Source organism: Sardina pilchardus, chromosome 18, assembly GCF_963854185.1.
Source record: "Sardina pilchardus chromosome 18, fSarPil1.1, whole genome shotgun sequence".
NCBI classification, from domain to species: domain Eukaryota; kingdom Metazoa; phylum Chordata; class Actinopteri; order Clupeiformes; family Clupeidae; genus Sardina; species Sardina pilchardus.
The window spans coordinates 27,222,876-27,246,263 of record NC_085011.1 but is presented as its reverse complement, the minus strand read 5'-3'; the positions used below and the strand labels follow the sequence as shown (position 1 = coordinate 27,246,263).

The 23,388-nt window shown below is 45.2% G+C and overlaps 1 protein-coding gene across 2 annotated transcripts in view; it reads right to left on the bottom strand.

The window, feature by feature from the left end:
* lrpprc (leucine-rich pentatricopeptide repeat containing) overlaps positions 1 to 17,980 on the bottom strand; it is a 73,939-nt gene extending 55,959 nt beyond the window's left edge. The window contains exons 1-11 of one of the 2 annotated variants that reach the window (XM_062519889.1): positions 17,774 to 17,980; positions 16,390 to 16,613; positions 13,497 to 13,619; positions 12,671 to 12,792; positions 11,275 to 11,333; positions 10,476 to 10,562; positions 8,789 to 8,915; positions 8,139 to 8,283; positions 7,834 to 7,991; positions 7,015 to 7,120; positions 6,742 to 6,849 (exon numbers count right to left, since the gene is read on the bottom strand). In XM_062519889.1, coding sequence (XP_062375873.1) covers positions 6,742 to 6,849; positions 7,015 to 7,120; positions 7,834 to 7,991; positions 8,139 to 8,283; positions 8,789 to 8,915; positions 10,476 to 10,562; positions 11,275 to 11,333; positions 12,671 to 12,792; positions 13,497 to 13,619; positions 16,390 to 16,613; positions 17,774 to 17,952 — 1,438 coding nt within the window. In that variant the 5' untranslated portion in view covers positions 17,953 to 17,980. The remainder of the gene's footprint in view (positions 1 to 6,741; positions 6,850 to 7,014; positions 7,121 to 7,833; positions 7,992 to 8,138; positions 8,284 to 8,788; positions 8,916 to 10,475; positions 10,563 to 11,274; positions 11,334 to 12,670; positions 12,793 to 13,496; positions 13,620 to 16,389; positions 16,614 to 17,773) is intronic. The other variant, XM_062519890.1, reaches the window with a different exon arrangement.
* Between the last annotated feature and the right edge of the window lie 5,408 nt (positions 17,981 to 23,388).

The following is a 23,388-nucleotide window of genomic DNA, read 5'->3' as shown; positions in this document are numbered from 1 at the left end:
CCAATCTCCATATCTCTCTCTCTCCCTCTCCCTCTCTCCCTCCATTGCCCTACTCATTCATTCATGCCTCTCCTCCTCCTCCTCCTCTGTCCCGCCATCTCAGCTCTCACCAGCCTGAGCTGCTTTCAAGAAAAAGTAAACAAGCGATCACACACTTCCCTCAATGGACACACTCTCTCATCCCTCCCCACTCTCTTTCACTCTATCCATATCTCTCTCCATCACTCACTCCCCCCCCCCCCTCCTCCTCCTCCAGTTCTTTTTTTTATGAAAGGGGCACACCTGTTCAGGTGGTTAATAAAACATGGGTGCACTTCCCGCCCCCGTGGTGTCCGGTGGGCAGCTATCGGTGCCTTTCAGACATGCCGATCTGTGAATGGGGCTGGAAAATGGAGAGCGAGATGACCGCTTTTACCTCCATCCATCTGCCAAGCACTCTTTCATTCACTCTCTCTCTCTCTCTCTCTGCTGCACAGGTTCATTCACTCACTCACGTGCCCCAAATTGACACAGCCATCGTCAGCACTTCTCCTGCCCTTTAACAGGCCATTCTCCTTTGTTAGAGTGTGTGTGTATGTGTGTGTGTGTGTGTGTGTGTGTGTGTGTGTGTGTGTGTGTGTGTGTGTGTGTGTGTGTGTGTGTGCTTGATGTTTGGCACCAACTGAATGAATGAAGGAATGAATGAACAAATCCATTGATGAATTAATAACCGCGACTGACATGAACCACTACAGGGTTTCTTTCAGCCAACTTGTGACCCCAGGAGGAAGAATGAAGACCACCTCCCATTTCCTTGAGGACGCTTCTCTCCCTCAGACAAAAACACTTTCATGTGTTAAATCAGCCTATGAAGCGAGCCGTTGAGATGAAGAGGAATACACAACAGCCTCTTTCCCGTGTTCTTTTCCCTTTATCTATTAATGAGCGCATACAAAAAACACATATGTACACATACACAGACACACACAGACACAAACACACGCACGTGCTCCTTTCTTTGGAGTAGATCAACCCAAGTTTCTGAAGATGAAGATTAGCGTTAGAAAACAGAGAAGACTAATTGCTTGAAAGTGCGTTTTGTTTATCCTTTCAATGGAAGTTTGCTCTGAGCACTCATGCCAAGCCAAAGACATACTGTTAAGGGCCGCTCACTCCAAGAACGATAAGAACTACAAACAAATACCGCTGTCAATAATTCCCACATAAACTATAACAATAACGACATGAAGAACGATGGAGTTGGGGATCACTTTCGGACTGATTTTGAAAACAATAAAAAGCTAACAACCAATCAAAACCATTCACATTTTCACACGAGGAGAGACTTATCGTTAGCATTGCTTTTATCACCGCTCTTATCACTATTGTTATGGTTATAGTTATCGTTGTTGTTCTTGTTCTTAGTGTGAATGCCGCGTTACAGTGAACGACGCCTGCTCCCCTGTTCCCCTCCAACAAAGGGAGCGTTCCTCTTGAACTTTTCCCTGCTCAACTTCCAGCGCCTTGCGGTGGCAAGGACACGGAGAGGGCACTACAGTCACACGAGATCAACGAGCGGAACCCCGGCGCTCCGATGATCGTAAGCCGGCAGGAAGGCAGGAAGGAGGGAAGAGAAAGAGGGGGAAAAAAAGAAGGGAACAGGCCTCCACTCCTCTCCTCCATCTCTCTTCTCCACACTCACTCCATTCTGGAAACGCTAGTCTGTCCGTTTCCCGCGAGTGTGTGGTGAGAGAGACGACAGGTCACCACGACGACAGACATGATCATTGGGGAGTTTTTTTTTGGGGAAGATCTGTACACTAATTATGGGGAAGGAAGGTGGGGGGGACAGGAAGACAGGAGGGCACAGAGGTGAAAAGGAAAAAAGGAGGAGACAGATAGAAAGATGAAAGAGGAAGAGACAGATGAAAAGGTTGAGGTGGATGAACAGAGAAGGCAAAGGAGAGGAAGAAGGGGGGGGGGGGGGGGGGGGGGCACAGACGTGACTTCCGAAAAGACCTGGTCACATTCTGTTTACAAACATTGTAAAATAACACTTGAGAAAACAAGACTACAGCGAGGAGACAGAACACACAACAACGTAGAAGAGAGAAAGAAAGACACAAAGGGGCCACAGAGAGATGGAGGAAGAGTGAAGCACAAGACAGAGGGAGACATCCATACAGACAGAGAGAGAGTGTGTGTGTGTAGCGTAGTGTGGTGTGTTTGGTGGGACCGTGGCGTGTCAGAAGCGATAAGGCGTCGTCGGCACCCCTCTCATGCTGACATGCGGCTCTCGCTGGGGGCCTCTCCGCCAACACCAGCATATGCTCTCCCACACACACACACACACACACACACACACACACACACACACACACACACACACACACACACACACACACACACACACACACACACACACACACACACACACACACACACACACACACACACACACACACACACACACACATCTCTCTCTCTCTCCGCCAACACCAGCATATGCTTCCTCAACGCAGCCTGCCCAAATCCACACCTCATCAAAATGCTAACTCCCCCCCCCCACACACACACACACACACACCCTCCATCTCTCTCTCTGTGTGAGTGGTGTGGGGTGGTGTGGTGTGGTGTGGTGCGGTGCGGTTCTTGCCCGCTAGTGACACCTGTGGACAGAAAGTGACATGGCGCTGAATATTTCATGTGGGTGCAGAGCGGCGCGCCTAATCCAAAGTGAACTCCCTCAGAGCGCTCGCATTTACATGAAATCAAGTCACTACGCATTCCGTCACATGCCGCTACACACACACACACACACACACACACACACAGCGCACGCTGCTGTCCACTACGCTACACCAGCCTCGCACCCGCTTTATACACACACACACACACACACACACACACATTCTCTCTCTCTCTCTCTCTCTCTCTCTCTCTCTCTCTCTCTCTCTCTCTCTCTCTCTCTCTCTGAGGACAGCATAGGGTGAAAGAGAGCAGAGAAAGAGAAAACGAAAGGAAACAGTGAAAGAGAGAGAGTAGAAGAAAGAGGGAGGGAGGGAGGTGTGTGTGTGTGTGTGTGTACATCTTTCATGAGGAGTGTGTGTGTGGATGGTCTGAGCGGCCGTGTGTAAAGGAGAAAGGAGGGAAGTTTCTTTGCGCTTCCTTCCGCTAAGCGGCTCGACAAGCAAATGGACTGACAGCGATGCAAGCGCAATGGAACACGGCCTTATGGGTACGCAGTCCTCCAGTGGCCCGAAACACACACACACACACACACACACACACACACACACACACACACACACACACACACACACAGTCTCTCTCTCACACACACACGGCTGAGATGCTTTCATCACCTAAAAATGCCCCCATCAATAAGTGATGCCTTAAGAGCCCCGGCATAATCACCATTTAGTCACTGCTCTGGATTAAATTGGGACACCCAAAAAAACATGTAGTGATAATTAGGCAACATGCAGTGTGGTGTGTGTGTGTGTGTGTGTGTGTGTGTGTGTGTCTCCCTCTCTCACACACACACACGAAAGGGACAGAAGAAATGAGCTTGTTTGACAGGGTGTTTAACATAGATGAACCCACTGCCCCTCAGATCTCTTCTCTCACATCCCCTCAGAACAGAAACACACACACACACACACACACACACACACAAACACACACACACACACACACACACACACACTCGTATTGTCGGTGGCGCATAATGACCCTTCACCTCAAGGCTCCCGTGGGTTAAGAGAAGAGGGGGTGGGGGTAGCGTCCCCATCTCCAGCCTGAGGCTAACCCCGAACACACACACACACCCCCAACCACACCCCATCAACCGCCCCGGGGCAGGGCAGAGGTCAAGCCTCCAGAGGTGGGGTCAACAGGGCCTTCACATCTACCGCAGCCAATCAAGCGCACTCAGGAACCAGTCGCTCAGACGGACACCTCTAAGCCCCGGAGAGAAGGGCGGAGACCGAGAGCGCAGCCCCCGGCTCTCGCACACACACACACACACACACACACACACACACACACACACACACACACACACACACACACACACACACACACACACACACACACACACACACACACACACACACACACACACACACACACACACACACACACACACACACACACACACACACACACACACACACACACACTTTTTACACTTTTTGCAGCGCAGCACTCCAGCTGATGGCCTGCCATCCAGCCCTGAGGAAACTGCATTTGTGGAGCCGACTCGTGTTTAGTGCTGCTGGCAGCCCAACCTAAACACAAACGCATTTAGCATCAGGGGCGGACTGGAGATATGACACGAGGCACTCCATCTAGGAAGGTGCACACACACACACACACACACACACACACGTACACCATGCATACCCAGACACTCCACACCTGGATACACACGACAGCTGTCAAGGAAAAAAAAGAAATCACATCGCTCTGGCCTCCACTTTCATGGAAGCACGTGCCAACACACACACACACACACACACACACACACACACACACACACACATTGCTCATCCAGCTCAAAAATCACTTTAGCTCTTAGAAACATGGGCAAACCAAATGTATATGTGTGTATATATATACATAACGTATATGTATGTGCGTGTGTGATGGAGTCGCTGGTCGTAGAATGTAATCCCTATTAATATTTTACACAATGGTCCTCTAAAAGCCAAGACCTAGACCAAGGGGTCCGCTTGAGTCGGCCCTCACGCATAAGCGGTGTCTGTGTGTGTGTGTGTGTGTGTCAATCTCACAACACACTCACACAAACACCAAGTGTATTATAGCGCTCCTTCTGCGTTGGCCAGCCATGCGGCTACTGAGCGTCCACCGTGCGAATCCCTGCCCTGCTACATCCAGGTCGGGTATCCACTTACACCAGCCAATCTGTTCACTGGCCATTTTCACCTCTACTCTCTGCACTATACCATCTACATTATTCACACACACACACACACACACACACACACACACACACACACACACACACACACACACACACACACACACACACACACACACACACACACACACACACACACACACACACACACACACACACACACACACACACACACACACACACACACACACACACACACACACACACACACACACACACACACACACACACACACACACACACACACACACACACACAGGATCTTTATCCAACCGACTTGCCCCCTGTGACCCATACATCACAAGGATCCGACGTCCCGTGAACATAAGTGGGAATGGGAGTGGGAAATAACAACAGAGAGAGAAATGGAGAGAGAGAGAGAGAGAGAGAGAGAGAGAGAGAGAGCGAGAGAAAGAAAGAAAGATAGGGAGACAACATCGTTGTTGCCGTTGAACTTCCTCTCTAGCTGGCCCTGCTAGTTAAATGCAAAAGCTTGTCACTCATTGGTTTCTGACCTCTAACAGGAGGTGTGTGTGTGTGTGTGTGTGTGTGTGTGTGTGTGTGTGTGTGTGTGTGTGTGTGTGTGTGTGTGTGTGTGTGTGTGTACAAACAACAGTGAGACAGCACACCACAGGCAGGGCCGGATTTGCTGATGTTGTCGCGGTGTCTCAAACACCATCATCAATCATGAGAGTGACCAGGACATGATCCCCTAAATCTGATCCTGTCACTTTCCAACACACACAGAGAGAGAGAGAGAGAGAGAGAGAGAGAGAGAGCGAAAGGCTGGCCTAAAGATAAAGACTGTTTTCATCTTCGTACCACCCCTAGATCATGCTCTCCAGCCTGGAAAACAATGACCCTGGACCACAGGGCTGTGTGTGTGTGTGTGTGTGTGTCTACATGAACTTGAATTAATCTGACAGTCCAGGGACGTAACACAATCCCCACACACACACACACACACACACACACACACACACACACACACACACACACACACACACACACACACACGGTAGAGGAATCTATGATGCACTATTGTGTGGCTCCAAGAGCAAAACTGAATGTTTGTGTTCCATGCTGGTGTGGAATGAGGGGAAACCGTGACGACAGATACATCTTCCTCCGTCGCCTTTTCACTCTTCTCCAACAACAAAGTGCGTCGCTCTCCGCAATACCACAACATCACATCGTCTAATATTCCAGGACATCCGTTGGATTCCTGAACAGATATTATAGGGAGACGGGCCCTTTTGGGGGACATTTTCTGCTTTTTAGTGGGCTTTATTATGATGTCAAGCCAGCACATTAAATTCCACTAGGGGGTGTTGTGGCGCAGCAGGCTACAGCGCTCGTACAATATACGGGTGTGAGTGCCCACGGAGACCCAGGTTCGAATCCGACCTGCAGTCATGTCCCTAGGTGTCACGTATTGGGCAATGTTCCACAGGGCAACTCACCCTACCTTTAAGTCACCCTAATATTCACTTGATACATCACGTTAAAAACACAAACATCAACATTTTCAGACTAAATGAAGTATCTTGCTTGTGAGTCTGCATATAGCAAGAAGATCAAGACCAAGAAGATTTCAAATCCTGCTCTGAAGATCAAGACCAAGAAGATTTCAAATCCTGCTCTGTGACAAAAACCTGCTCACAGACCTAGAAACACTAAAAAAAAGTAAAATAGTATTCCAAAAGCAATATTATAATGTGTATATATTATACATTTATTATCAACAAATCAGGTTTAAGAAGCAGCACTTCTGCTGCGAGCCAATCAGGTTTGAGTTGCAGGTGAAGGTGACTCACCAGGTGTGTTCTTCTGTCGCTGGTGGTGTGCGAACAGTGGCCAGAAAAAGTGTGGACGGACAGGGAGGCCTTCATCCTTCATTACCTTCATCAGCTCAACCGCCAGACCTGCAGAGAGAAGGGAGAAGAGGGAGAGAGAGTAGTGAGTCACAACAAGCACTTTGGTACTATTGTACTATTGTACTATTGATGTAGAAATGCTGCATTGTTGGTCAAATAAGTCAATGCCAAATGTGGCAAAGGAGAATGCTGGCATAGGCAGGCAGGCCGTACCAGTCTTCTTGGCATCCAGGGCGCAGAAGAGAGCAAACTGCATGGGTCTGGTGTGCAGTCCAGAGTCCTTCAGGTCTCTGCAGTAGTGGGTCAGCTTCTCCAAAGACTGACCAAGACAAAGACCTTTAGCATTAGCACGGTCACTTCATCAACACATACTCTCATACGCAGCAGCATACCCGAGACCAGGACACCTGTGTGTGTGTATGTGTGTGTGTGTGTGTGTGTTTGTGTGTGCGTGTGTGTGTATTCTCATTGCGCTCAATGCAATCAAATCAAACCAGTTAATAGGCTAACTGAAATAAAACCATGCCAATCTCTTTGTAATATGGTGAAGGATATGTGCTGATGTGGAGTTATTTTAAATCCAAAGGCCAAGGGGACTTTATCAGGGTGCATAATGTCCTGGATCCATGAAATAACTGGCATTTTAAAACAAAATGGCTGCCTCTATGGGAACGTTAACACATAGGGTTAACATAGGCGTTCCAATACTTATGACCCCTGTATTTTAAGGAAAAACGTTATTTATTTACGATACATTATTCATTCACAAAGAAAACTGATGTCCATAAAGGTTGGATATTTCCTCATTTTCTTATTGAAAGCATTAAGATCAATTTCCAAAAGATTATAGTCTGTATATTTATATTCCTCTTTATAGTCTTTAGCATGTGTTCCAATACTTATGGAGGGGACTCTATAGTGTGTGTGTGTGTGTGTGTGTGTGTGTGTGTGTGTGTGTGTGTGTGTGTGTGTGTGTGTGTGTGTGTGTGTGTGTGTGTGTGTGTGTGTGTGTGTGTGTGTGTGTGTGTGTACCTTGTCCATGTTGATGCAGTGGCGTAGGAAGAAGTTGCCCAGGTCAGGCATCTCCCCATTCTGCCCCGCCTCCTGCAGCCGGGGGAAGGTCTTCAGCACAGCGTACGCCGTGTCCTCCTGGCCCTGGGTGATCAGGCTCAGGCACAGGTTCATGGCGTCTACACACACACACACACACACACACACACACACACACACACACGTTATTAACCTACATGAATAGAACCTAGTTACCTCGTCACAATACCCGTATGTGTGTGAGGGTGGGTGTGTGTGTGTGTGTGTGTGTGTGTGTGTGTGTGTACCTGGCACATAACCCCTCTCGTGGCGCATGCGCTCCACGATGACGGGCACATGCTGGGCGTGCCCTGCTCTGGCCAAGCTGAACAGCACCTGCATCAGGTCCCTGTCCATCAGGCTGGCGTCAGAGCCCTCCGCCATGTCCAGCGTCTGAGGAAACCAGCAACACCACACATTAGCAACACAGCACAAGTGCGGCTACAAACTACTGGCGACATACTAAGACCACACAGCACAAGTACGGCTACAAACTACTGGCGACATACTAAGACCACACAGCACAAGTACGGCTACAAACTACTGGCGTCATACTAAGACCACACAGCGATATGCTAAAAGCACCCAAGTATGTAATAACAATATTCTTCCTATAGTCATCATAACCACCCTCTTCCTTCACACTGAATTTCAATTTCATATTGCTAGTCTTAGTGACCAACATGTTAAATACTTTTTACATTTTACTACAGAAGAACAATTAGCAATATTTGCTATAACACAATGCATCTATCCTACTTTTGTACAAGGTTAATGTCGTTTGTGCACTGTCCCTGCTGAAATAAATAAATTACAATTACAATTTAAATAATCAATCTACTCTACTCAATAGACTCCATGTACTCCTCATAGATTCTGTTAAGTCGGTTTGCCTCACCTGTTTGATCTTTTCGATGTCTCCTTTCTCTGCGAAAGCGGTCATCAGGGCCACAAAGGTGTCTGGACCAGGCTCAATGCCCGCTCCTTTCATGACATTCAGGATGCTCTCTGCACTCTCCATGTCCCTGTGAAAACAAACACACACACACACACACACACAGGTTAGCAATGAAGATACACACTGCAAAAATCTTATCTTATCTAACTAAACCCCAAAAAGTTTTTTTTGTTTCAAGGCAATTAGTGCAGGCACGACGGCAGAGGCAATCTCAATTCAAAACTAATAATAACGAGGCAATTGACTTGCAATGCATGCCGGGAAGCAAACGTCAACAAAGTAGCCTATACGAAGGAAACGCTACAAACTTGCAGAGAGTAAGATATGAGGTGTGCGATACAGTAATTGCCAATGCCAGGGATGGATTTGCTTTTACTGGGCACTTGGCCACAGTTGCTTGGTTTGACGGAACGGTTTCCTAAATACCCAAAAGACTTCCCCACTGCGGTATTGGGACAGGCAGTTTATGCATATTTAATGTGGAGCAAACCACATCTGCAAACAGAGCTTTCTCTCATATATGACAAGCCTGACTTCAGAACACGCAGCAGCGCAATAGCATTGTTTCAGTTCTTTATCAACAACAACTTGCAGGATGCTTCAAAGCTACTTCGCATTCTGATCACTACGCCCATGTCAACCGCGTGTGTGGCGCAGTAATATCCTCACTTTTGCACTTTCAGTTTCACTTTGGAGTGAGAATATTACTGCGCAGAGTCTACAGTAAGTGCTCCCAATGTTATTCCGCCACACAATATAGCTATCCCTTTTGCCTGCTAAGAAATGCACCACGTTTTATTTTGTCTCACCATACTTGGTCATGTGACTACTCGTGTAACTGTATTTTAATAGGGAAAACATGGGGGTGTTTGGTCGCTTCTAACTTCATCTCTGTTTGGATCCTAATGAATGCATTGGGCTAGCTAAATGCTATCAAAGTTGAGCCGTGCGCCAGAGCCAGTGAGTGCACGCATTGAAACCCAGGGGTCAGCGAACGTTCTGAGAGTGTAGACAGTATGGCGGCCGCCATGCTAACGAGAAGACCGTGGCTAGCTGGCCATTCCATTGAATCCTATGGGGCGTAAGCGCCACTTTGACATCAAATTACGTTAGAGCTGAAGCGTTTTAAGCCTTTATATGAACATTTTCTATTGTCGGGGTACATACTACATTGTGAAATTGACATAATAATCTCGTAACTGTCTTATCGGCTGAGTAATTAACGTTTTTCGAAAGTCAATGCTAAAGTGTTAAAGGCGCATGCGTCCAGCGAGAGTAAAGCGTCGCCATAGGTCAGACTCGGTCAGACTACGTGCCTACGTCACATGTACGACATCTGAGCCTGCGCAGGAGACAAGAAGACCTAAAAAAAAACGTTGAGATTTGCTTCCTCGGTCTCTGCTGCCGTCTACGTGATAGCTCTGTCCATATCTTTTACTGTCTATGATTGAAACGTGAGAGGTATGTATCAACACGTCTTAATTAAGGGAATAACATAGTTTAATATGAAAAAACGGTGAAGTGTTCCTTTAACATAAGGTTAATAACACTTGGTTAGATTTCATTTCACCATACACATGCATCTAGAAAACACACACAACTCCAACAAGGAAGAGTCAGGACTTACCCTGCACGAGCATGGCCAGTCAACAGGGAGTTGAAAACAGCTTCAGTGATGGGCAGATCCTTGCTCTTCATGAAGCCCAAGATCGTACTGCAGACACAGCACCACACAAGAGATCATCACCACGGCGATTAGAGCCAATAGATTCATACTAGCGCTGTATGCTAATAGCAGCGCTATCTGACATCAAATGTTGTAACATACTACCACTGATTGAAATAGATACTTAAGACACAGAAATAAAACATAATCATAATGTATTGATCATAATCAGCACAAAAAAAAAAAAACATATATCAAAATGTATCCCTCTCAACAGACAGAGTAGAACTGAAGCCCAAGTCACTTTGGAACCCTAAGCATTGAGTGTTCTTACAGGTGGGCTACACCTGGTTGATTATCGTGTAGAGAAAGAAAAGAAGTCGCACTAAAAAGCTGAATTATAAGAACTTGTATTGAAAAAATAAACCGAAATATATAATGAGCCAAAGACAGAAAAAATGGGAAACAAACGTTTCATGTCTAGCCCATCATCAGCATTCCTGAATAATTCAGCTTTTGTGTGCGACTTCTTTTCTTTCTCTGGACTTAATATTTTTTGGAGTTACGCACCAAGCGACACACAAAGAAAGACAAAGGCGCGGACGCCACTTTTACTAACTTGAATTGATTATCGTGTAAACAAAGTGTTGCAGCATATGCTTCAGCATAACAATTGTGCATAAATGCACACACGTACACACGTACACACACACACACACACACAAAAGCGGGCACACACACACACACACACACTTCTTACCTGGCTCCCTCTATATCACCTTCCTGGCAGTAGGCTGCGATGAGCCTCTGGTACGTCACCTGGAGAGGGGCAGACAGGATCATCAGTTGGTCAACATCACGGATACATTTCAAGGCACAGGTTAACAGTGACTAGCCTGGAGACCATGACTCTCTGACTTCACAGAGAGTCTGGCCTAGATCCATTGAGAAATGTTTATTTCCTGGTGGGTGGACGCTTGTCTGAAGTTTGAAATCACTGGAGTTCAGTCGCTAACGTTTGGTAATGACAATGTTGATCACGGGGACAACGATAACGATACGATAGGCTTGCAATTTAAATGTAATCATTCTCAGGAACGCCTAGTGGCCTAGTTAGAACCAAAAGAGTTAATAGTATAATTACCAACTCTAAGTGAAATTACCACAAATCATTCTTAAAACATTGGGGAAATAATCTTAACTTGTGCTTTGTTGAAATCAAGAGAAACATTTCTGGTTTACAAGGTAGACGTGTTTTGGTCCCGGGGTTGTTTGAAGCCGGGTTCAGAGGCGAGTTATGGGAGGCGTTGCCTAGCAGCACATCACATGCAATTTGGGAGTGAACAATGACGTTAAGCATGCCTTGGAGATAAACTGATAAACACAACTGTCATGCTAGTGCTAGTTCTATGTGGTTTATTTTCCAAATGATGGCGGGCCACTTGTTATGTTATTTGAATGCCAAATGAGGTCATTTTGTCTGTCAAAGTCATATTTTAGTGTGCCGAGTCCTGAACGACTGCTGACATTTCAGTTAGCTCGTTGGCTAGTTAGTTAGCATTAGGCAAACATTCCAAAAAGACGTGCTGCTGGCAGCAGACGGGTTTTTAACAATAAACACTTGACCGAAGCGTTGAGAAAAGGAGGTTCAGGGCGCTCTCAGTGTAAAAAATGGGCTTGGTGGACACAGCCATATATATATATATATATATGGACACAGCAAAGTTGTCCTCGTCTCTTGTGTGTTTCCTGTATTTTAACCTCCTGCCTTGCCAAATACGTCACCAGCTACACACCCCTAATAGCGGGGTTGACCTGTTCCTTTCACATTGAACACACCTCGGCAATAATACTACCCCCGAGACGGGTTCAATTGCCGAGACGGGTTGACTCCCCACCCCGTGTCGGTCAGTGTGAAACGAACAGCCTTAACGTTAAATTCGGCTGATTTAGCGTTAAATTTGGTCAATGTGAAAGGGGCTTATGTGTGACAAATCTATAGTTTAGCTTTCAAGTTAATTCCTCTGTAAGTGTGTGTGCATGTGTGTGTGTGTGTGTGTGTGTGTGTGTGTGTGTATGTGTGTGTATGTGTGTGTATGTGTGTGTGTGTGTGTGTGTGTGCATGTGCGTGTGTGTGTGTGTGGTCCAATGCCCACCCTGTTAGGCTGCACGTTGGCGCCTTCCATCTTGGCCAGGAACTCAGTGGGGGAGAACTTGTGCTCATTCTGCAGGTACACCTTCAGGAGGGCATTGTAATGGCTGGCATCATACGACGCACCTGAGACAGACAGGCAGGGACATATTCAGGAGGGCATTATAATGACTGGCATCACACGAGGCAGCACACATACTGTAGGCAGAGCTGGGTGTCTATGCTAGAGGGGTCAAAGGGGATCAAATGTGAGCATCCAAAGGTGAAGGGAGTACTTCCTCATTGGAGGCCCTAGAGAAAAATGCTCAAATCTGATTGTGAATGTACATTTTAAACGCATGGATTACATCTCACATAGGTTGGGCTCCCCATTTTAAACGCATGGGTTACATCTCATATAAGTTTGACTTATGTGTGTGTCTATATATGTGTGTGTGTGTGTGTGTGTGTGTGTGTGTGGCTGTGTGAGGGAGAAAGTGTGTGAGTGTGTGTGTGGTGTGTGAGAGTGAAGGAAAGGGAAAGTGTGTGTGTATGTGTAGGAGGGACTGAAAGGGGGAGAGAGAGAGTGTGTGTGTGTGTGTGTGTGTGTGTGTGTGTGTGTGTGTGTGCAGGAATGAGAGAGAGAAAGAGAGTGTACTGTACGTGTATGTGTAGGAGGGACCGAAAGAGCATGTATGTGTGTGTGTGTGTGTGTGTGTGTGTGTGGGAATGAGAGAGAGAAAGAGAGTGTGTGTGTATGCGTAGGAGGGACCAAAAGAGAGAGGGAGAGAGAGAGAGAGAGAGTGTGTGTGTGTGTGTGTGTGTGTGTGTTTTCCACTAGCAAGCCTTACCCTCTTGCTGCAGCTTGTCCCAGATGCGGTGTGCCAGCTCGGTGCGCTCGGTGAAGTTGGCCTCTGGCAGCAGAGAGCCACAGCTCCGCAGCAGCAGCAGGGCCTGGTTCCCACTCGGGTTGCCTGGAGCCACACACACACAGGGGAGAGAGATCAGAACACATACACACACAGGGGAGAGATCAGCGCACGCACACAACACACACACAGGGGAGAGATATCAGAACACACACACAGACACATGGGAGAGAGATCAGAACACACACACACACACACACACACACACACACACACAAAGTTGATTTGTTGAACTGGGGTTAACCTCATCGGAGTTGGTGCGCGTTCACATAAAATGGGTGGGTTGCAGCGCAAATCACCACTTTTAATGATGACGCGATCACGTTATTTTACAGATAAGGCATGCGCAATGATTATAAAAAGTTGCAAGGAATTAAAACCCACTCTACGACACAAATCAAATACGTCTCTGCCTAGCAAGCAATGCTGCAGCTGGACAACGTAGAGATAAGCCCTACACCAAGCACAAACGTGGATCTTTTGCCCAATGTCAGTGTTATGAACAGTATTTCACCTGTTGTAGGTGTTCATAGGGAAGTTAGCAGACCCTCATCAGACGTGTTAGTTGTGTGGAGAATGAGAGTGGCGTCGGAGCACTGCCTTTTTATCGCGCTAGCCAACCGTCTTCACGTCTTCCGTGTGCCTCTCCATATTGCGAGGACGGTAACGTGTTGAATAGCCTTTGTCTAATACTAATGGGTATATTGGTATGGAGGTCGAAGTATACATAGGAGAGCTGTGGGGCAACGTAGCAGCAGTGTAGGGAGACGCAACGAGAATGATTTGAGAATAGAGACATGCTGATTCACTCCACTCGGGACGCGCGCGTGGCAGACCTAGGTTGTCGTCAGACAAAATAGGCTACAGGTGTAGGCAGTGTGAGATAGTTTTTATGTTATGCCTTAGTACCATGAAATACTACAAGAAGTGTCACCTGGATGGACCCTCGACAGTGACAGTGTGCCTCTCCATAATCGCGAGGACGGTTAACGTGGTGGGGCCTTGTCTTGTCTAATATCAATAGATGTTAGAGGCAGAGGCAGTGTGGGGAGTCGTAACGAGAATTAGAATAGACAGAGCCATGCGAGTTCTCTCCACTCGGCCGGCGCGCGTGGCAGATCTAATTGCTGCCGACAGACAAAATAGGCTACAGGTGTAGGTAGTGTGGAGTGGGTTTTTATGTTATGCCTTCAATGAGAAGTACCATGAAACACTACAAGAAGTGTCACCTGGATGAATAGGGATTCATTATCTTTACAGCAAAAAGCCTGCCACAGAAATTTGCATTCCCATCATCTTGCCATTTATTATTTATTATTTACACTATTGATTTACTATTTCCCTGACCATTTAGTATGGCACAATGTGTGTTCTTTTTGTGTGTCCATGTCCTTGTGATGTGTATGTCAACTAAAAAAAAAAAAAAAACCTCACAAAAAAACACAAAGTGGCAGATCTAAAGGCCCTAGTCAGACAAAATACAGGTGTAGGCAGTGTGTGGTGGGCCTTTGTGTTGTGCCCTGCAATGAGAGGTACCACACCATGAAACACTACAAGAAGTGTCACCTGGATGAATAGGGATTCTTTATCTCTACGGCAAAAGGCCTGCTACATAAATTTGCAGCATCATCATAATTCCCATCATCTTGCTATTAGCAGCCTATGATGATTTACTATTTCCCTGACCATTCAGTATAGTACAATGTTTGTTCTTTTTGCTTTTTCATGTCCTGGTGATGTGTATGTCTGTCAGCAAAAATATTAATAATAATATTTTTGTAATAATATAAAAGAAGTCATGAAAATTCAAAAATCCGGATGGCCGCCACCATATGATGTCATTATGACGTCATAATATGCAAATTAGTTGGATACATTTAATCCCTACATAAACTTTGGGCCATCCTTAATATTTCTCTAATTTACAGAAAGTCTCTATCTCTTCTCACTTTTAAGTTAAAGCCTTTTGAAATGATTATGTCAAAATTAAATGTTTTAGGAAAAAACCTCTAGCGCCTAAATTAATAAGGATAATTGAATGTTTAGCCCCATTGACTGATTTAGTGTATGCCTATCCTGTGAACATTTCAGATGTAACGGCAGTGCCGCTGGCAGCAGGTGAAAATGAAACTCAAAAACATTCAGAAGGTTTATAGGCTATAGGCCTTGTTATAGCTTGTATTATTATTTCTTAATTATGAAAATATGTTATAGGCCTATTGCCTATGCTTAGCCTCCACTTTGCCTCGATCAGCTGACAAATGCAACGAATTCCCTCTGCTGAGAATGTACAGTATATCTTTCATAAAGAATATTCTATATGGAATTATGGAGAAAGATTCTGGCGGTCTTTAAAAACCCTCGCCTTGCGAAGAGAGCCGTTTACAATTTGCGCTCCAATAATGTATATGGATCTTCCAGGTAACCTACGTCGACATTGTGGGGTGGTACTTTGCCTATAAAGGGTGTGGTTAACCGCAAACCTCGGGTTAACCAAGAACATAACCTGCTCGGAGCAGGTTGGAGATGCAGTGTAAATTGCCATGGCAGCATACCTCGGTTAAAACCTATCCACCTTTCGTAGTACGGGTTAACCAGGAAGTTACAGTACGCCACACGTGATCAACTTACTCTCGAAGTTACCCAGCTAAGCCAGTAACCCCCCTTCGTAGTACAGGCCCCTGCACGGCAAGTGTGTGTGTGTGTGTGTGTGTGTGTGTGTGTGTGTGTGTGTGTGTGTGTGTGTGTGTGTGTGTGTGTCCATCCCCTATCTGCGTGGCAAATGTGTGTGTGTGTGTGTGTGTGCATCCCCTACCTGTGCGGCAAATGTCGTGGAAGATGTTCAGCAGCAGTGTCTTGGTGACGCGTCCAGTGCGGCGGACCGAGCTGTCCAGCTTGGCCAGGGCCCAATCAAAATGCTTGGCCTGCCTGGCGCGCAGTGCCACGCTGCCCTCCTCCATGCCCTGCTGCTCAGGGGCCGCTGCATACCGCCGCACGCCCGCCACCGAGGGCCACAACAGCCTGCAGGAGGACCAGGACCTGGATTAAGACCAGGATCAGGATCAGGATCAGAATCAGAGATGCATTCCATTACACAAACATAGGAGAATGCTTGCAGCATTATATATGCATGGATTATGAGCTCAATGAGCTACTGCGCCCTTAAATGGACATACAAGTCAACTCAGCCCACTTGGGAGTTGAGGGGGAGTTTGTAATGAATGATTTGAGGAAGGCTGGGCTGAAGATGGAAGCACCAACTGCAGAAATAGACAGTGGGTGGTTTTTGGGTCTTAGATCAGTGATTACCTCTACCGTTCCCCTTTATATAATCCTTTCTACACCAGAATATCTTGGGAGTTGAAGACATTTACCAAGAAAAGTCAAAGCAGAACACACGTCCACAACTTGATCAGTTCTAGAATTGGCTGTTAATGTGGAGCAAGAGTCAAATGTCAGTCATATAATGCTGTTAAGAGTGAATATGGGGCTTTGTTGCAGACAGATGAGAGAGCTATGTATGTATCAGAGGATATGCCTCGAAACGCTGGATTTAATGACCTTCACCTGTGACCTCATGATCCCCAAAAATGAAAATCATCAAGGACTACATCAGATGTCAAATCGATTTTATTTTCAGAATAACAGCATTATCAAATGAATGTGCGATCCGCGGTGCCTGCATGAAACGGTGCCTGCATGAAACTGCTTAAAAACCATCTAGCAGCTATCTATTTGGCCATTTCATCATGATGCTTAGCGAAGGGGCCGTCACAGAATTTGCTAAAGTATCGTTAACTTTACGCTAAAGCCTGTCAAACCAGCCGTCGCCTTCTATAAATGCACTGCTCATTTATCGTTAACAACGACAAAGCTAACTAAGGAATAATAACATACCATATAGCATGTTATTATATAGCATGTGCACGTTACCTAACATCAGCTAACAGTTAGCCACTAGCTGTTACATGATTCAACTGCATTTGCAGGCCACCTTATATGAGTAAGGGCCGAGATTACATAGGATTGTGACTGTTAGAGAAAAGAGATGACGGTCACAGTACATTATGCATTACGATGAATAAGAAAGCTCATAATATGCCACGAGTGTGTATACCACGGTCATTGAGGCTGTCTTCTCAATGACAACCACAACAGTCGCTCCTCAAGCATGGGTAGCATCATGCCGGCTAGGGTACCTGTTTACACTGACAGATCTGGAAACTCCTTGGCTTGTGCAAAGTCCGATTCCTCGGCCACCGATTGCCCCACTGTACAGCCTGCTAAGCGGTGCTCCATGCTTTGTCACCCCTGCAACCTGAAGCAAGGAAGAGGGAGATAACTTGAGTACTCGCGCTGATCTCAAGAGCGCTGCCATGTTTAACCTGAAGCGTGAGGAAGGACGTCCGCGTCACGTGACAGGTCATAGGACGCTGGGCAATACCACAGATGGGGGCGTCGAGCTATGCGAGCGCTTACCGTGTGTTTACTCACTACAATAGTGGTTGCGTCCACTACAGTTTTTGCCCGTTGGCTTTAACACATTTTGCAAAACTTGGCTCACTGTGCCAAAACTCTACACACAAGTAAACTTAACACAACCCTAGGAAATATACCTTCTAGCCTATGTCAAATGGAAACTCTACTATCAGCAGGCTACCTAACTCTGCTATCAAAACTTAACAATTCTTTGTCAAAATATAAATCTGATTACAAAATGAACACAATTGCATCATACACTTTCAGATCAGGAGGAACACAGTAGCCTACTATAAAACACCTTGCTTGAATAGCCTACGGTCCGTGTAGGTCCGTTAAACTAAAAATAGGAGCTTCGGGGCTTTTTTCGCCAGGTAAATACGTCAGTAAGATTTTGGAGTCCTTTTGGTCTGTGTAACGCTTTGCAGTGCTTTGTTCTATTTGCAGATTTCACATCAAAGGAATGAAAAATTGGCTTAAAATTTCAATTATCCATTTTTCAGACTACAGTAGGCTACATTGATGACTGTTGCGTGTTTTATTTTTTTGAGTAGAAATGTATGACTCTGTTCTGGTCAAGTTTCACAGCTCTCAAGGGTCCGTGTAACGCTTTGCAGTGCTTTGTTCTATTTGCAGAATTCACATGAAAAAATAGAAAATGGGTTCAAAACTTTCATTTTCCATATGTCAGACTACTCAGCAAATGGACAATTGATGCTATTTTTAACTTTCGAGTGTGGTTTTTGAAACGGCAAATAATGAATTTGAAACAAAAGTAAAATTGAGTCCATTTTCCAATTTTCCATTTCTGCATCGTGGTTGGACTGAACCAAACGCGCCTAGGGATGTACGGATGGCGCCTCTGGCTTGTTGTAGAGATAGGCTACAGATCGAGTTATCAAGTCAAATTCATGCCAAGTGAGCTCGAGACGTAGGCCTACCAGACCGACTGATCATTCCCTCACCTGCGCCCTCGATGGTTAGACTTCACAGACCTTCAGATAGCCTACAGTAACTTGTCACATGCACTTGTTGCAATCTCTGCTGATGGTGTGTGTGTGTGTGTGTGTGTGTGTGTGTTGGGGGGGAGGCATATCGTATACAATACATTTGTTCACGGTTGTTGACGGTTTGAATAAATGTGAGCAACCCTACCCATGAACAAAAAGTCAAAAACCTCTCCACCAACATGCCTACAGAAGCTGTTAAACAACAAGTTGACAAGAGTAGGCTAAGCCCATTAATAACATCCCATTCTTAACCCAAGCAGACATCGGGTGAAGTGAAACCTCTGGGCCACAACGCAACTCTCCGGTAACCCCTAGCGTTCATGGTTCAGTCCAACCCCAAGCGAAAAAACACAAAGTTAGAATAGCCTATGAGTCAATGTTTGACTTTCGAACTTCTAAGGAGAAAATCCCAAGAACACTCAATGCAAAAAAATAAAACACGCAACAGTCATCAATTTACCAAGTAGTCTGAAAAATGAATAATTGAAATTTGAAAACATTTTTTCATTTTTTCATGTGAAATCTGCAAATAGAACAAAGCACTGCAAAGCGTTACACGGAGGTCAAGTCTATCGTCTTTGTGTAAAGCTAGTTTGAACTGAGAAAATAAAAAAAGTGTTACGATTGTGCCGGTTCTCCCCATAGTGATTTTCACGGATTAAAATGAATTTATTTTCATTTTGAAAGAAACAACACAGTCAGGCATAGAATAGAAAATGCCATTTGCAGTTGTTTGTTTAGAACTGGAAATCGCGTTGCCACGACAACGTGACATTTTCACTTACCACTCCTATGACGCACTCTTTGTTTCTATGGTAATGGATTGTTTGATGTTTGGAATCTTTAAGATACAATGTTGCAGATTGAATATCATATCACTTTTGGAAAGCAATTTCGACGAGCAGCAGCACAGATCTTTTCTCTAAGCAACTTTCGACATCAGTCTTCTCACTTTGTTTCAGGACATTGGCCAGAAAAAAGGCCTCACAATATGCAGGACAGACCGGGGGTAATTCAAATTTACATAATATTATATATATGGGCCATGGCTCTTACTTACCTATCAATTCCGTGGTCTGTTATGTCCGGATTGAGCAGACGTACCTAGCATTAGCCTACCTTAAAAACTATAGGCTAGGCTACTTTAGGCTATCTCACCAGTTAAGTTTTATTTTCAAAGACTTGTGTAGCCTTGTGTAGCCTACAACTTAATTTCCCCCTGTGGGATAATAAAATTGACTTGACTTGACTTGACTGTGCTGTACAGTGTAGCTAGTCTATAACAGTTATATTGTTGTATCCCTTATCAGTGATGTTGTTAACACGTTTGTCTGGATCAACATTTAGCTATGGAACATAACCAGCTAACATTAACATTGTGTGTTTATCTTCTGTTAGTGTCTGCCCTACTGTCTGTGCTACATGAAGAAGGCTGCCTTCTGTCTGGACAGAGTGGCATACAACGAAAAAGTAAGGTTCCTCTATTTAAGAAAAATACAAGTATAGCCTATAGATAGCGGGGAACCTGCACACCTTGATTATACTGTGGTTGCAGCTATTTCACTAGAATAACTTCAAAGTAGGCTAACATAAGAATGAAAAGTGCAACACTAGAAAATGTAGACGTTTCTGCTACTTTTGAGAAAATACAAGAACATCACAATACATATATCTTACCCATTACTTTTTTCTCATAGAAGGAACTTCTGAAACTGTTCCTGAAACTGCAGGAGCAAGGCTCAATTATCTCCTACGTGACTGTAGAGGATGTAATTGAATGGTTTCTCTGCCATGAGAGGCAGATGTTCACAGATTGGTTAGTGGCCTAATCTAAGTCTGGTGCTCAAACTGTAAAGAAGCAATTTCTTTGGAATATATAAGCAAAGAACATTAAACACCCCCCCTTATTATTGTTTAGGTTTCTTGAATTAAAGGAGTCACGTGAATCAGATGACAATACCTGGCTGGTAAGTTAGATTACTAATGGTCAGTGATTAATTTCTCTTTTATTGGTAAAATTAGTAGAATGGTTATCTATAAAATATTCAGGTTATGTAGTCCTTTGTTAGCTGATAGTATTTTATTTGTGTTATTTTAGACTTGGCAGGTGAATGCTCGACTCAGGATGCAGGACATTGAGCAGGAGGTCAGGAGGGAGTTGTTAGTCAGACGTCTGTCGAGTGTCTCTTGTCAGGGTGATGAGCTGCAGGACTGTGGTATCCCCTCAGCTCCTTGTGATCAGTGAGTCAAATTCTGTGATTAACTAGCCTGTTGGCTGAAAATACAGCACCTTGGGTGTATTTAGCTATTAGTTTTAAGTTTGAGTTAAGTTTATTGCCATATAGTCAAAAAGTATTACTGGTTCTGAAATTCTTAGTCTCAGAGCCAACTATAGTGTACTTAGTAAGTTCAAAGATAGTATTAAAACAGTAGTTCATTAAATGGTAATTTTCTATCTGAAGTGCATGTAGAAGAACATATCAACTGAAGTGTTTAGTGTCTACATAGTCTACATGATGAGAACAATGTAAGCGCTTTGAACTGGTGTGACAAAAGCAGGCATAGAAAGAGTCCAGCTCCTCTGAAAGAGTAGGTCTAGCATAACTGTATTATTATATTATTATTATCATTGAATGATATTATTGTATCATTTATTAACAAAAGGTGGTCATTTTTTAATGTTGGAAAAAAGTTACTCATACAAATTTTTTTGCCAACAGAGAGTCCGTTGTTGACATTCCGAGGAGCTCAGATGACCTCAAGATGGCCCTTATCAAGGAGATCCTGAGTGACCTTGAGGAGGAGATGACATACTGCCACTGCTCCCGTCTGTACACCCGCTCGGAGGTCGTGGCGGACGTCGTCACCCGACTGTTCTTCATGATGAAGACAGATCCCAGTGGCACTCCTTTCAACGGGTCCTCCATGAACCTCACGGACCTGGCTATGGATGTTGTCCATGCGGTGCTCAGGAACTTGTCCTCACTGTCAAGCCTACAAGCACAGTGCTCCCATCCGGCTGCTGCTAGGATGGCCCACTCTATCTATCGTAAGCTTGTGAAGGCCATGTACACCGCTGAGGACATGAAAAAGTTCTTGAGCACCAGCAACGAGAGTGTTATGGCTGCCATTATTCATACTGTGTCAGTGAAAGTTGCCAGGTTTTTTCAGAGGTCTTTACAAAGGCCTTCAGCACCACCATCCTTCCTGAGGCTTTTCCTGGTTGCAAGTGACCAGAGGAGTGTATCTACTGCTGCCCAGAAGCTGGCGATTCACACGGAGACAGTGACTTCACTCTTGGGACTTGTGTTGATGCAGACATACTCCGAGGAGGGCAGAGAATTTACATTCGAAGCTCATAAGTGGCCACTGGTCGAGTATGTGGTGAACAAACTGTCCCTCTCTGGTGTCAGCGTCACCAAGAAGCAAGATAAAGTGAGTTGTCATTTCAACATGGATGAAGTGGTGTGTATGGTGAACTCCATCTGTAAGGACCTACTGACACTGTACTGCAACATGAAATCTCTCATGGAGGCGTTGTCCAATAAGAACAGGATAGTGTCCAGAGACATTGGCCGTCTGGTGTCTGTCCAACTTGAGATGGTATGCCGTTACAGGAAAATAGACACACCACCTGTTGAGCTTCCACCTTGCGCTGACTTTGGACATGTCATATGTGGTGTAGTGGCAAGATTTGTCCATGACCTTATCCCAGTGACTCTAGCAGATAAAGAAGACCTGATTCTGTCCCTTCAACTGGCGGACCAGATTCGTCTTCTCACTGAAGTGACTGTTTTCCAATCCCAGGAAAAACATTCTCTTGCCTGTCAGCTGAAAGAACTGCCATCACATACATTCGAACAGCTAGGTGACCTGGTTTACAATCAATTTATAGAGTCCATCCCTTTGTGTGATATTCAGGATCATATACGCACATTGTTGAAAGATAAACCTCACAGCTCTTTGATTAGCAACATGATTGTCACAACTTTGCAAGATTATGTGAAACCACTGAATAACATCTTATGTGAGGAGCACAAGGAGTCACCTACATCAAATGCATTACTGCCACCTCCAGGTTTCTTTATTCCTGACGCGTCATATGCTGTGAAGCTACCCCCAGAGTTCCCGCTCCCTAATTCTGTACCTGTAGTGAAGCCTCCTCCTGGGTTTCCTCCTGGATTTGGAGTTGGACCACTTCCAGGATTCGATCTGCCTCCTGGATTTGTGGTAGAAACACCTCCAGGATTCTCCCTCCATCATGGATTTGCGCTTGAAACACCTCCAGGATTCTCTCTGCGTCCTGGATTTGCAAGCGGACCACC